The sequence below is a fragment of the Cheilinus undulatus genome, linkage group 7 (genome assembly GCF_018320785.1).
Source record: "Cheilinus undulatus linkage group 7, ASM1832078v1, whole genome shotgun sequence".
Taxonomy (NCBI): Eukaryota; Metazoa; Chordata; class Actinopteri; order Labriformes; family Labridae; genus Cheilinus; species Cheilinus undulatus.
The window spans coordinates 18,073,519-18,088,432 of record NC_054871.1 but is presented as its reverse complement, the minus strand read 5'-3'; the positions used below and the strand labels follow the sequence as shown (position 1 = coordinate 18,088,432).

At 38.5% G+C, this 14,914-nt stretch overlaps 1 protein-coding gene across 2 annotated transcripts in view; it reads right to left on the bottom strand.

The window, feature by feature from the left end:
* Window positions 1-1,604: 1,604 nt before the first annotated feature.
* Window positions 1,605-14,914, bottom strand: part of rabgap1l (RAB GTPase activating protein 1-like) — a 172,556-nt gene continuing 159,246 nt past the window's right edge. For both annotated transcript variants that reach the window (XM_041792373.1, XM_041792372.1), the window contains 6 exons: window positions 11,157-11,267; window positions 10,648-10,752; window positions 9,975-10,058; window positions 9,482-9,553; window positions 8,752-8,952; window positions 1,605-6,429 (listed from right to left, as the gene is read on the bottom strand). In XM_041792373.1, the coding sequence (XP_041648307.1) occupies window positions 6,268-6,429; window positions 8,752-8,952; window positions 9,482-9,553; window positions 9,975-10,058; window positions 10,648-10,752; window positions 11,157-11,267 (735 nt within the window). In that variant the 3' untranslated portion in view covers window positions 1,605-6,267. The remainder of the gene's footprint in view (window positions 6,430-8,751; window positions 8,953-9,481; window positions 9,554-9,974; window positions 10,059-10,647; window positions 10,753-11,156; window positions 11,268-14,914) is intronic.

Genomic DNA, 14,914 nt, shown 5'->3' with positions numbered 1-14,914 from the left:
GGACTGAGACCTTAATTTTAACAGCTGTTAAAAATCTCTCTATTCCCACTTAACAAAAAGAGCAGAATCAAAGATTTTCGAATGTCCTAGGGCTGGGCTGGTCACTCCATAACATTAATCTTGTTGGACTGGAACCGTGATGCTGGTCACTTAATGGTGTGTTTGGGGTCATTGTCTTGTTGAGACCCCCATTTCAAGGACATTTCCTCTTTGGCATGGGGCAACATGGCCTCTTCAAGTATTCTGATGTACTCAAAGTGATCCATGATCCTTGGTATGTGATAAATAGGCCTGGCACCACAGTATGATGAACATCAACATAACATGATGCTTGCATTACCATGCTTCACAGTCTTCACAGTGTACTGTGGCTTGAATTCAGTGTCTGGGGGGCATCAGACAAACTCTAACCTCTTCAGCATGTCTTTTTTTTTTAAGCAATGGGACGTTGCAGGGGTTTCTTGCCCATAGCTTGGCTTCACAGAGGCGTCTTCTACTTGTTACAGTATTCACAGGTAACTTCAGACCTTTGATCTTCCTGGAGATGATCATTGGCTCAGTCTTTGCCATTTTGGCTATTCTTCGATCCATTCAAATGGTAGTTTTACATTTTCTTTCTCATCTTTCTAGTTGTTGCCATTCTAAAGCATTTGAGATCATTTTAGCTGATTAGCCTATCATTTTCTGCACTTTTTTATATATTTACTTTTTCAATCAACTTTTCAAAGTATGCTGTTCTTCTGAACAATGCCTGGAACAACCCATTTTACTCTACTACACCTACTAGTAAATTATTCACCATGCAGTGTAATTTCTACCAAAAACAGTGATTTATCTGGTTAGTGATGTTAGACTGAGTTTATTTTGAACACACACACATTTAGTGATATGTATATAGTTTAAGTCCTCTCTAGCCATGACTTAAAATGTTCTAAAGAGAATAGCTTAAGGCTGTTTTTGTTTTGGAAATAATGATCCTGGGGATCACGAGCAAAGAGGCCAACCAGTTTGGGCTCCTACCAAGTAATGTTACGGTTGGTAGACTGGGTTTACTCTACCAATCCCTACTGAACCAAACAGGACTGCTTAGTGGACACTATTAATCAATTAAAGGGTTATTTCAATGTTTTTGAAGTTGGGCCATATGAGGTACCCGGCAGTAATGGCATTAGCCTCCAGTGATTACAGTGAGCACTGCTCCTTTAAGGACTTGCTGTTTGTACCAGCCAGGAAGCTAGGCTACACAGTGTAACAGATGGGTACAGTTTCTTTGCAGAATTTAGCAAGTTTTTGGCAAAATGGGCCATGAAACAATGTTGGTTCAAACATTCACACTCCTGAAAAATTTTGAAGCATTTTATTTTTTACCCAGAAAGCCTCTGTGTTTTTGCCACTATTTTGCAATGCAGGCCATGGCTACTGGTTATGCATTGCAAAATGGTGACAAAAACACATAGGCTTTCTGGGTGTAAAATAAAATGCTTCAAAAATCTTAGTGATAATGCATACTTTTAAAAAACTTGAAAAAACTATGAAAAAAAATTATGATAACCTAAGTGATTCCTTTTGCTCTTCTGACCAAATGAACACAAAAATACATCAAATAAAGAGAAAAACTGAGATTTATTAATGCAGATCAGACAGTTACTGTACAGCAAACAGTGTTGAGGAGCGCTCTCTCCAAGTGTAACAGGACTGTTGTTTTACTGATTATAACACATCACACCTCTAAGCGGACTACCCGTCTGCATTTGCATCGTTGAAATTAACTGTGGATTAGAGTGGATTATAAACTGGCAGCTGTCCTCTCAACAACAATAATAATCAGTTAAAAAATAATTATGCTCTGTGATCAGAATAACATTCAAACAAACACACATGTAGAGATAGTGTTTAAAATATCAATGTTTGCTTTAGTGCATGTTAAAGACCGGGGGCTCTCACTTTAACTTTGCCACAGTTTACATGACATTTTATAACTGTCAACAGAAATGATGCGCCATATTGAAGGAATGTCCTCGAGTTTAATGATATTCAGCCAGTCTGTTGAGCTCTCCCTCCATATCCATGATAACGTCACACCTCCATGATGGAGCTGCTCGGTGGTCCTTCTTAAGGGATTAAATGAGTGATAAAATGATATCCAGCAGATCACATGACATGGTTGTTGAGGGCGATGTGTCAGGAGCAGAAGGGGAGACTTTTATGGCACAGCTGACTCCATCTCACGTTTTCAACAGTCAGATGGCTTTCCTCTCATCAGCAGAAGGCTTCAGTCATCAACAGAAAGGCAGCCACGTGAACAGGTAACCATTTTCAACTTTACCATTGGGTAACAGTGCAGAACACACATGTACACACATACACACATCCACACACATACACGTACACATGGGCGTGGTACGAGTCCAAAGGCTGAATGCAATGATAACCAGAGCAGAGGAAGCAGATTTGGCACATATGCTGCAGCTCTGTGTTTGCTAACACAGGCATAAAATGTGTTCATGTTACAGCTTCTGCAGGGAAGTTCTGGGTTGTGAGGAATTTTAGCACCCATCCGTGGACGAGGCCCTACATTTCATCTCTTTCCTGATGATATCATATGCATTTATAAGTAAAACAGACAAGTGTCTATTTCAAAGTGTCCTACGTCAAACTTTAATTTAATCTCTTTAATGGAAAAATAAAAGGAAAAAAGCTTTTTGATTTGAATGCTGCTAATCACAGAAACCTCTTGCCTTGCAAAGCTGATGGATTTGCCAGATTCAAAGTCTGTGATCAGGCAGATCCATCAAGATGAAATGCTTCCTAGTAAGAAAATGACTGGACCAATCGGCATCACTTTAGGTGAAAGAGCAATAGCTACAGGCATGTTTTAGTTGAAGCTATAAACCTCTGGACATGACCAAAAGAGACACGATTAGCATGGATGCAGCTGTAGCAGCAGTTTCATCAGATCTGTACAACATTTAAATAAAAAGAAAGTAAAGAACTTCACTTAAGGCCTTTCTTGTAGGGAAATATGTTTTTGCACTTCCTTCAACTTGCTTTGGTTTGGTGTAATTTACCAACTGGCTCCACTGATGTGAACGGCAGCGGCTGCCTGTCAAATTAGCGTTACGTAGTTTACTGTCATGCCATGGATATGTAAAACACTCTATCCTGTATTAGCACTTTTAGCCATAAAATAAGTACCATAGATCTGTTGTATAAAATATACTTCTATGAATATTTTTTTCATCTCAAAGTTCACTGTTTCCTAAATATTATTTAAACAGTATACCTGTATAAAATGCTGCTGCCACCATCATGCTTGACGCTATGAAAATTCAACCCTATTCATTCAGTTTTTCACTCGGCTGGGATACAAAGCAATGCAAACCAGGCTGTTGGTGACCCATTTTAGCAGCTTTTGTCCCTCATTATGTCATAATCCTAAATTTAAAGTATATAGTTGTATACTGTTTAGTAAATAAGCCTTGTGAAGTGCTGGTTTGATTGAAAAGACTCGTCACTTAGTGACAAGCAGAGGTGGGCATCATGACTTTTAGGTCAGTATTGAACAATTATCAATCAACTTTCAGCCAGCTTACTAAACGGATAACAAGGTCAACATGGAGAAAAGAGATGCAGAGCTGCTGTGGTCATTTGTTGAACGCAATAGAACTCATCACACAGGAGGACAGTTTCAACCTTTTTCGAAAACAGGCAGCATCTTACATACCTTATATTCTTATATTCCACATTTATGGAATATTTTTAATGGTCTTGTTTGCTTGCTTGAGTCAAGTAGAGGTATGAGTGTTAAAGTCTGTTCCAGTTAAAAACTCCTCACAGGAGCTTCAAGGATACTAACTTACTGTGTTTGTTCACTAAGTACACAGATTAAAATACTTTCTTCCTTGCATTTTAGTTGGCTAGGTTGTGCTTCAATGGGTCGCTCCTTTAATTAAAGTCATGATGGAACTGTTATGGAACAGACTGAAAAGAATAGTGATGCCTCTTTATGACCTACAAGAACATCGGCGACAGGATCGACTACCACTGTATTCTTAACATTACTGCCAGGGGGTAGGTGTCCAACGAGGCTGCACAAACAGCCTGTACTTTTTCCACAGCAAACATTCACACCAAGTGATTCATTTTACACTTAAAAAGAAAACATGATGACTTTTTCCATTAAACACTGCTTAGAAATGCACAAGACTTCAGGTTTTCACACACTGGCTCTGTTATTTTCAGATGCAACTAACCTTGCACAGAGTTCGGTGCATTTTTATTTGCGTTCACTACGAAAATTTCCAGAACGTAGCAAATTGTATCATACTGCAAGCCTGTTATGCTGTCAGCTTTTAAAATCACTCTGGATCTTTCCATCCTGACAGTGATCTTCATAGAGCACATGCTCATGCATCATAGCGCTGTGCTGAGTCGTATAGATGGAGAAGTTTTCAGTTCAGTCTCTGATATGACCTGGGCGTAGGCTACAAACAGCATCAGTGAGCAAACATGATCACAACATCAGCTCTATTTTCTTTTTCAACATGAGAAACATTTGGATGACAAAAACGAACGCAGTGTGCAAAGACCTTAAAGATATACTATTTAATCAGAGGTACTGCTTTTGTCTACAGGGGGTGCAACAAATCACCACAAACCAAAAGTTCCTCAAAGAAGCTTTAAATTATCTCTTTTTTACAATTTCACATGATGCACCGGCTGCTGTTCAGTCTTATTCACACTGAAACTGTCAAGAATGTTGGTATTTCCTTATAACATGAATTTTTGCCTCTAAATAGGAGCTATATTTTCACCCAGATACTACTGAAGTGTTAGCACTGACCAATAACTAGCAGCTCTACATGGACTCAGGAGAAGATTAGAGAACCTGCTGTTCTCATTGTGTAATGAGTTTAAAAACAGGATCTTGACACAACAAAGGGCAGAGAGAAGGTTGGCACAGCTGTGCAAATGGCCCTTGGAAAATTTGGCAACGTTCAATAGTAAATACAACTTAATCTTGCTTATTAATGTTTAGCTAAGAGTTGATTCACTTCCAGTGGGTGTTACCCGCTTTACATTACACAACACCGACTGCCTCCATAATTAGTGATGGATTATTTCACTCTAAGAGCCATTTTTCAGTCTGGGAAGGATTAAACTTAAACCTGCTCCTTCTAAAAGACAAAAAGAGGAGTGATACCTGACTTGTTTAGACACGAGAGATAAGGGTTGTGTCTTTATAAAATAGGATTAAAAGAGACTATTTTAAAACCATTTTAACACTTATAAAACATGGTAAGCTTGTGTACTTAGTTCAAAGAAATTGCAAGACTATAAATTTTAAAGTAATTCCAGCTGAATCTCTCTTAGGTAGAAGGAAGCCAACAAATCTTCCATTTTAATACATTGGGGGGCTAAAAACCTTAACAAGTAATATCACAAACTCTGACCACAAAAACAACTCTGCAGGTTGTCACCTCAGCATTTGGACTCGACCTGATCGATCACACACTGTGCTTACGTCAACATCTAGAGAGATGACATTCAAAATTCAAAAACAGTAATAAAAAAAATTAACAAAGAACTCTTCCTTGTGTTTTCTTCTCTTAAAGAACTGTACAAGATTATTACAAAAATCAATAATTAGTTATACATATTTATATGACAACATTGTTTACGTTATATTACTATAAAGAAATACCACTTTTTGTGTTGGGAATGCAGTATTCCTTTTTAAGGGTGCTGTGGCTTCACTGCACTGAGTTTCGTTATTTTAAACTCTCTTTCTTTCTCTACAGCTGTGGCCATAATCTTTCAATGTGTTTTATGACTCAGACACTCATATGTAAGACCCTGCAATAGCAATGCCTGGCCACTAGGTGGCGTTAAATCATTGACATAAAAGAGGGATGACAGCATAAGTATGTTTCTGTTTATATTCAGAGTTTAAAATTTAGACATCAAACGCTAAAAAAGTTTCTTTTACGAATGCTGAAGTTAAAAGAATTTCAAACCTGACTCCTGATTGGCAGTCACCTGTCTCCTCACCTCTGAAGCAGACACTGAAATGTAAACATTACGTGACAGACAGGAATCTTGCTCTGTCCTCCTCCCGTCTCTTTGCTCATATTTTCAGCCTTTTGCAGTTCAAGAAACAGCTGAGCTCTGCTCTTCCACCAGCGAGAGAAAAAAAGGAATACTGCATCCTCTCATCGCTCCTTTCTTCAGCTCGTGTGAGGACGGAGACGGTAGGGAGGGGGTCATCTAGGCGGGGCCCTCCTTTGGAGAAGATGGGGTCTGGGATGTAGAGCTGGAGGTGGAGGATGAGGATGCAGAGCTCTTCAGGGAGCCCAGAGTCTTGCTGAGCCATGAGTTCTTGGCCGCCTGGATCTCGTTCATCAGGACTCCTCGCTGGTGCTCGAGCTCCTGCAGAGAGAGAAGAGGAGCAGAGAGGAGTCATAAACACTAAGTAGGAGAGCAGTAGGCATGATATATTCTGCGTGGATTATCAGTGGAAGTTCAAAAAACTGTTTAATTGCTTTAACTCTTGGAACAGTTTTCAGACATTTCCAGGATGAGCTTTAACGGCCACATTTTTTTGCCCTGACTTTATCCAGATTTTCTCTCTGCAAATGATCCTTGATGTGTGAACACAACAGGAATATAGACTGTGAGCAAGCAAGCAGGGGTGATGACCTTTATATCATGTCTCCCTACAGATCTGCCTTACATTACCTTGCATGTGTACAGCATTTATAATCATTACATTAGTGGGGGCCAATACACTGGTAAAATTTCTGCCATGGAATAGATAAAACATCTGTAGCAGCAAAACCACTGCTGCCTAAAGAGAAGCTGAGTGATATGTGACAGACAACAGCTTTTTGAGTCTAGTCATTATCAGGGCTGGAAAGTAATAAATTACATTTACTCAAATTACTGCAACTGAGTATTTTTTTGGGTACTTGTGCTTTTTGAGTACATTTTTAAGTCAGTTCTTTTACTTCTACTAAAGCAAGTTTTAACCTGAGTAACTCCACTTTTACTTGAGTACACTTCCCTTGTATTTTGACGACTCTGTTGACTACACAGTAGCATAATAGCGTAAGAATGATTCAGCATCACATTTGAAAACAGCTGTTGTACACAGCAAAAAACAGTTTTTTTGATTGTGACACATTTGCACCACGAATGAAGTTATCCACTGAGATAGGATTCCCACCTATGACTTAAGGTGCTCCTAAAGGACATAAGTTTTCATTGGTACGCATTCCCTTGCTATGCTTTTGACTTTCTACTTTGTTCTTGCTAAAGGGGACCCACCTTTCAAGAGTTACTGCAGCTCTGTCATTTTGTAAAATATTTAAGACTCTCAAAAGTGTAGTTTAGCTTCATGTAGTGCGGACTAATATAGACACGGTGTTACATTTAACTCTTTCTAAGTTTGACTAATGGTCAATTTTTCTGTGTATTTGACGTTATTATAGAGCCGACTTACAGTATTCTCTTGTGTATTTGCCAATAAGGAAAGATCACATTTTTCTGTACAACTCAATAGCTACTCAGTACTTAAAGTAAACTTTAAATTAAAGACTTGTTACTTTTACTTGAGTAGATCCATAGACCAGTGCTTTTACATGAGTAAATTTTAACCAGAGTGACTGTACTTTTACTTAAGTACAACAGTTGTGTACTTTCTCCACCTCTGGTCATTGGCATGTTTTGCTCTGACACTAAAGAGCAGGAAGTAGGCTGTAAGGTTAAACAAGGTCAGAGAAGCAGCTGTAAACACGGTTGCTCTGTACACTCTCTGGCTTTTCTACTAAAAAAAAGATGAACACACTGTTCCCACGCATACATCATGTCACGATGCATAGGTGGGGTGGTCAGGACCTCAGGATTCTGCTTTTTGCAGATCATGTGGTTCTGTAGGCTTCCTCAGGTGGAGACCTCCAGCAGGCACTGGGATTTGAGTCTCTGCCTCCTCCAGGTGATGGAGTTCAAGTATCTCTGGGTCTTGTTCACAAGTGAGGGTAGAATGGAGCATAAGACTGACAGGCAGATCGGTGCAGCGTCAGCAGGGGCGTTGTGCTGAATTGCTGTAGTGAAAAGGGAGCTGAGCCGAAAGGCATTTACTGGTCGATCTATGACCAAACCTCTCCCATGGTAATGAACTCTGGGTAATGACTGAAAGAATGAGACTGGGGATACAAGCGGCCGAAATGAGTTTTCTCTGAGGCCAGCTGGACTCAGCGTCAGAAATGGGGTGAGGAGTTCATACAGGTGCAGTTATAAGGCAGTGAACACAGAGAGACTTGCATCATTTTTCTGTGATGCAGATATGATTTGAGGATGCCATCACAGGCTTTTTTTTTTTTTTTAAGGGGAAAAGGTGGGCTGCAACATCTGAATATGCATTCAAATGTGCTCTATCTTTTAACTGTGTGATTCCAGGATATAATACTATCACTGTAAATGGCAAAAAAAACTCTGATAGGGGGCACAGATGGTTGAGTGGTTTAAGGTGCTACCCATGTATGCGGGCATCCCGGGTTCGAATCCGGCCTGAGGCCCTTTACTGCATGTCTCTCCCCGCTCTCTTCCCTGTTTCTGAGTCTATCCACTGTCCTCCTCTATCTAATAAAGGCCCAAAAATCAATCTTAAAGAAACAAAAAACCCTGATTTAAATTTTGCACCATATCACCCAGCCTTAGCTGATATAATTCCCTCTCTCTGGTCATTCTGACCTGGATGCGACACTTGGCCTCCACCAGTTGTAGTTTGGTCTGTGCTAGCTCCAGCTCCAGCTGCCTCAGCTGCTCCTTCAGCCCATCCTTCTCCTCGTCCAGCGGCTCGGTGGACGTCTTGTCTCTGCCGGGTGACGATGTCTGGAGGGACCCGAGGGTGCTGAACAGATCTCTGCAATGGTCACAGCCCATGACTTTACTCTGCACAGGCACACAAACACAGACACAGGTTATTAAACATACTCTTGTGCATGGATACACACTGTAGTTGTTTGTAATAATTTGCCCTCTTCATTAACATACAGAAAGACCAAAATATCAGTAACAGAGAGGCTTTAAAAGGTAGAATGTACCATAGCACTGTTGTATTGGATTACATTACATTGTATAGGTAGTCATAATGTTTTAGAAGACCAGCATAAGCGGTCAACATAAGACTACACCAAATGAACATTTCCTTTTATTCTGCCACTGCTACTTCTTTCTACACACTACTTTAAGGAGAATTTTCTTGGTCCTTGACACACTGCCACACCCAGAAAGACCAACTTCATGTTTGATTAGGGCTAAATGAGCTTATCATTTCTGCAATCAGAGTATTTATGAGTATGACTATGTACCAATCTGGGCTTGTCTGGAATCCCTCTCTGATGTAACCCTCTAGTTTGGAGTTTCAAACCTTCCTAACCTACATGAGCGGCCTTCTACAGTAGCTTTGCTTTAATCTCACCCTGACAATATCCAGCTCCTCTTTCGTGGCTGCCTGCTGTTTTTCCAGCCGGGTGCTCAGCTGGGAGCAGATCTACAACACAGAGAGAAAGTCAGGTTAGATAAGGGATAACACAGTCTAACTCCAGATAACAGACACTCTGCTCACTTCAGCTTCAGGCTGAGCAGAAGAATGCTTTTCTCAAAATATACTCTTTGGCGTTACTTTGTTGTTTGGTTTTTATTAGCTTTTCTACCCCATATAAAGTGTTGTTTTTGTGTCAGTTTCACATGAATTAAACTAGAAAAAAATACTCTGTTATGCAATATTTATGCAAAAATAAGTGGGATATATGGTAAGCTACACTTAAAATGTTACTTTTATTAAGATAACAGATACTGTTACTATTTAACATGCCACACAGATTTAAAGAAAAAAACATTGTTGTGAGATCTACACCACCTTCCACTAACTCTATCAGACTATTGGTTTAAGGTGATTAAAAGTGTCCCACCTGTTTGTATTCAGCTATGATTGCTGTGGTTTTCTTGATCTCCAGCTCTGCTTTTTCCAGCTCTCTCCTGAACACTTCCTTTAGCTGGAGAAGACAAAAAAAAAAGAAAAACTCTGATTTGTTTAACAAATTTAATATTAATGAGTAGAGACGTGCTGTAATGACACAACATGTTACATAATGGTTACAAATTTGTAAATGTCAAGAGATGAAACGTCCTGATAAGAAATATAATCATTTATGTACACACTGTGAAGAGTTTTTCTATGATTCTACATCTTCTGTAACATCACATATATGGTGATAGTCTTTCTCAAACAAGCTTCAGACCAGCTTCTGGTGTGCAAATTTAATTTTTGTTTTATAAGTGGTACTAACAAAGAAAAGATGGATGGAATGATGCTGTTTGTAACAAACTGACAGCATTTATATTTGGACATCCTGCATATATAACCTTAAAGCAACTACCAGCTGAATATTTGCATATTAGCAAGTCTAAAATCTAAAAACTGATTGAATCCAAATAATATCTGTATATCACTTTTTTAAAAAAGAGAACAAATTAAGATAAAGACAGCTTTAAATGCAAACATCAAAAAGCAAACTGAACATCAAGTTGATGCTGTCTTATTAGGCTAACATTAATTGAGGGGAAACTGAAGGCAGATGATACCTGAGCCGTCTCCTCCTCCTGTCGCCTCTTTTCCTCCTCAGTCTCAACAAGACGCTGCTTGGTGCTCAGCAGCTCTTTGTTCAAAACATCGGCCTTGTCCTCTGCCTGAGTGCACGAACACAAACAAACAAACAAGCAGTGAGCCTTCATTTAACACCTAAACACCTTAAACTGTAACACAGGAAAATTTGCAAGCAAAACCAGAATGCACAAACACAAAAAAGTTAACTGAGAGGAAAAAGAAGAAGTCTAGAATCCTACACTTTTATAGTCTTTACTATTTACTCTTTTCATCTTAACTTGAGCTATGAAGAAGTGTTTATTAAGATCCATAGGAGCACCTTGCTTCTGAATCAGCTCAATGCCTTAAACTCATTCAAGTTTTTTATTAGGACCATTATAATTAACTAATACATTTAAACAAGCTACCAAAACAGTCTGCAAAATAACACATCCACTTTAACTTGACCTGAACTGTAAATATTTTGCATTTACATGGGTTGTGTTACCTGATCAAGGTCATTCCGGAGGGCAATCTTGCTGGTGACCAGTTCATGGGCCAAGTCATCATTTTCCTGTTCCAGCCTCATACTGGCCTCCTGAAGACGACGGTTCTCCCTCTAGATAAAAGAAAAAAAAAAAACAGTTTAAAAATGCATTACAGCCTACAATCTCAATAGTTTTGCTTTAAAACCACCATACTGTCTTATTTACATTTTACATAATGTCACAACTTTTTATGAAGTTGGGTTATAGTATTTTCCCCAAATATATTTGACTGCATTTTTTTCACCACAACTTCACCACTATTTGCCTTATCCTTGTAACACACAGCACACAGCGCACACACACACACCTGATGTCACAGAGGTGATGCTGTAAGCTGCAGTGGAAACGCACCACAGTTGTCACACAACAAACACGAACCCAGTCTGAATGTGCTTGAGTAATTTTTTAGAAAAATCATTCTTCTGAGAGTAGTTATTGAGCAGAGTACTTTTTACTCCTACACTGTTACATTTGTGATTAAAAAACTATACATTTACTCCATTACATTGGGCAATACACTTCACTACTTTTACTTGTCTATAATTTATTTTCATTAATTATTTTTTTTACACTCAGCTGAGCTCTCACAGCAGCGTGAGGTAAAATTCTCAGCACCACAGAGTAAATGGAGGAGTGACTCCTCCCCCTTAACTATCAACAGTTGGAGATAATGGTTGAAGATGTAATAGCTGCGTCTCCTTCAGAGAAGCATGTTCATCCCTGGTCCAACATCAAGACTTTTTGCCTTTCAAACTACAAGGAACAACAGCCGTATAATTCGCTGCCTACTGTGTCTACTTAAAATGGTGGAAATCTCACGCTTCAAAAATAGCACGTCAAATCTAAGAAAGCACGTTATAGTAAGTAAGCTAAACAAGCTAATGACTGCACTGCTCGTTAGCTAAATGTATACGTTCAAATCTCTGTTTTAATTTGCAGACTGCAAAGACACAGTAATGTCAGTGATAAATTATGTCATGTGTCCAACGACCCTACCCACAACTGAATTTAATGTCCTTATACAAAAAAACCCATCAAAAATACGAAAACATTAAACCTGGACTGCTCAAGGACTAGAGTCTTTGTACATGAGAGCATGCTGGATAATCTAAAATTATTTTGCATTGCACCCAAACGATAGAATTCAGTATCATAGATATGTGACGGTCCAAGCTTTGCTTAAACTTAGTTTTCACTTGTGTGACAACCTGGCTATCAACAGAGGCAGCTGGAACTGGAACTCTAACCTGAAAAACTGCCCAAAAAAATGACTTTTAGGGGATTCTGGTTTGTTGTCCCCATTTAGAAAAGCGGTCCTGCTGAGCTGGTCTTTGCTCTGAAATGTCAAAGTAGCCCTCACAGGAACACACACTGACACACATTGTCTCAAAGTCCCAGTGCAGACCCTTAGTAGAGTCTCATGATTACTGGTCTGCCTGTAAATAGTCTCACATGACAGCTGTGCCTCAGTGTAACTAAACTGTTGTCACGGCTACAAATGGTCCCCTGACCCTGACGTCCTGTACTGTTATAATAAGAGACCTCTTCTATCCTTGATTAACTTGAAGTAGACATGTTTATACACACGCAGTATTACTAGACAAGAAAGTTATGCTGTATTTGTGATTTTTATTTAAGATGTAAACACAAAAACATGAGCACCCATGGACACACAGTCACATGCTTTAGAGACAGCTTGTACCCTGCTCTTTAGATTAAATTAATCTCTTCCTGTAAGCAGAGATATGATTGGTTTAATTTTGGCAAAGAGAGGAAAGAACTACATGATCTTCATTTGTGTTTGTCATAAATCAGAAAAAAATAAACACAGATCTGTTCAGAAGTGTAATCGCCTCAAGCATAATGAGCCGTTCAAAGTATCTCACATGAAGGATTTTGGTTGTAGCAGAGACAGCTTACCGTGCAGCAGTCCACAGTCACTAAAACGTTCTCATATCGAGCCTCCAGTGGCACAAACTACACTGAGACACATGATCCTGACAGGAGTTTCCCCTCTCTGTCTTACACTTCCCTGCTCCACTCTCTCCCTCTACTCATTTTCTTCGCCTATGCTTTTATTTTGTATTAAGATAAACAATAAAAGCAGATTTTGCAGATGTAAAAGCAGATGTTTAACGGTTATAAAGACTTAAAGCATATATGAGACAAACAAAAATACAAAACGACAACACAGATGCCACAAAACAATGATTACATACCGAAACCTGGAGCTTAAATCACGTAAAAATGTTGATTCTTTAGATTTAGGTCAGCATAAAGAAACTTAATCCCCCTGAAAAAATAGATGACAAAATCCTGTATGTACAAGCAGCAACTGTAACGCTCTGTGTCCTTCTGTCTTGCTGCTGTGTTTAAAAGTCTTTCCACTGGCTCTGCTCCAACATCTTCTCTACAATAATAGTCTTCCTTCCTTTCCTCCAGAGCCAGCAGCATACACAGCGCTCTTGTTTACACCAACATGTCACTCCTGTTTTGAGCTCACAGTATTTTTCTAATAACGTCACAGAACTGTCTAATACAACCACCTATTTTCATTTTGCCTCTAGTAACTACTATTTTTCTGATAGTTCTTTGAGCATACTTAAGAATTAATGTTATATGGATGTGAGATTCATGGATATGCATGTGTAATAGAGGCAGTGTAGAGATGGAGGAGGTGACAATCACATCACAGCAAAGACAACAACAGCTGAAAGTTTTAAAGACAAACTGATAAACCAAGTCCACAATTAAACCATGTGTTATTGTCACTGCACAGAGACAAGCATGTCTGCCAAACCAGCTGGGAACAAGATTATTATAGCTAACTACAACTAACTTAATTAGTAAAACTGAAATCTAAAAACAATTTTGGTTAACTCAACCAAAATAAAAAGGAGGCTTTATAAAAAAAAAACCAAAAAAAACCCTAAAACTAAAACTGTATAGTGTGCTTAAAGCACTAACTAAAATAAATGAAATTAGAGAGAAAATCTCCTTAGTTTCAGTCTCCTTAGTTTAGCCCAGCAAGTAGCTTGATTTGTTTGAAAAGACTTTACATAATAATAATTTTAGGTCTTCAACTGTATTGAAACACTACAAAACAGAACAAGTTGAAAATCTCAATTTTTTTTTTTGTTTAAATTGATTACATAAACATTTTTAAGTAGGGGAAATGCATTTTTGAGTAATACCTGATATGTTGATAAAACTAAAAACATAAGAGGCAACTGATTACTTAAAAATTTTAAGTAACTGAGCCATTTTAAATCATATCAACTCAATTGTAGTCGTACATGTTGGGTTAAATTTTTCATGTTAAACTACACTCTCTCTAAGTAACTTATCTATATTATGTAGAATGATATTATTGTTGAAATTTAATGTGAACTGTTGTAATTTATTGAGAAGGGGTAGGATAAAATAAGTTTGCACTTCTTCCTGCTCCTTTTCAAACATGTAATCTTGATCATTAAGTGTTCTCATAATTGTTTTGTTTCATCTCTCTCTCCTCAAAGTTTGTATGTGTCTTCTGAGGGTTTATGACCATTTTTCATTGTTTTTCTTTTACATATTCAAAATAAACTTAACTGAACTAAAACTGTGGAAATTTTCTTACACTTAGGATCCTGTTTAAATCCAACTAAAAACAACATGTTTATGCCCATTCTGTAAAACTTCATGCTCCTCATTCACTGCAACTTAACCTTATTTTTAT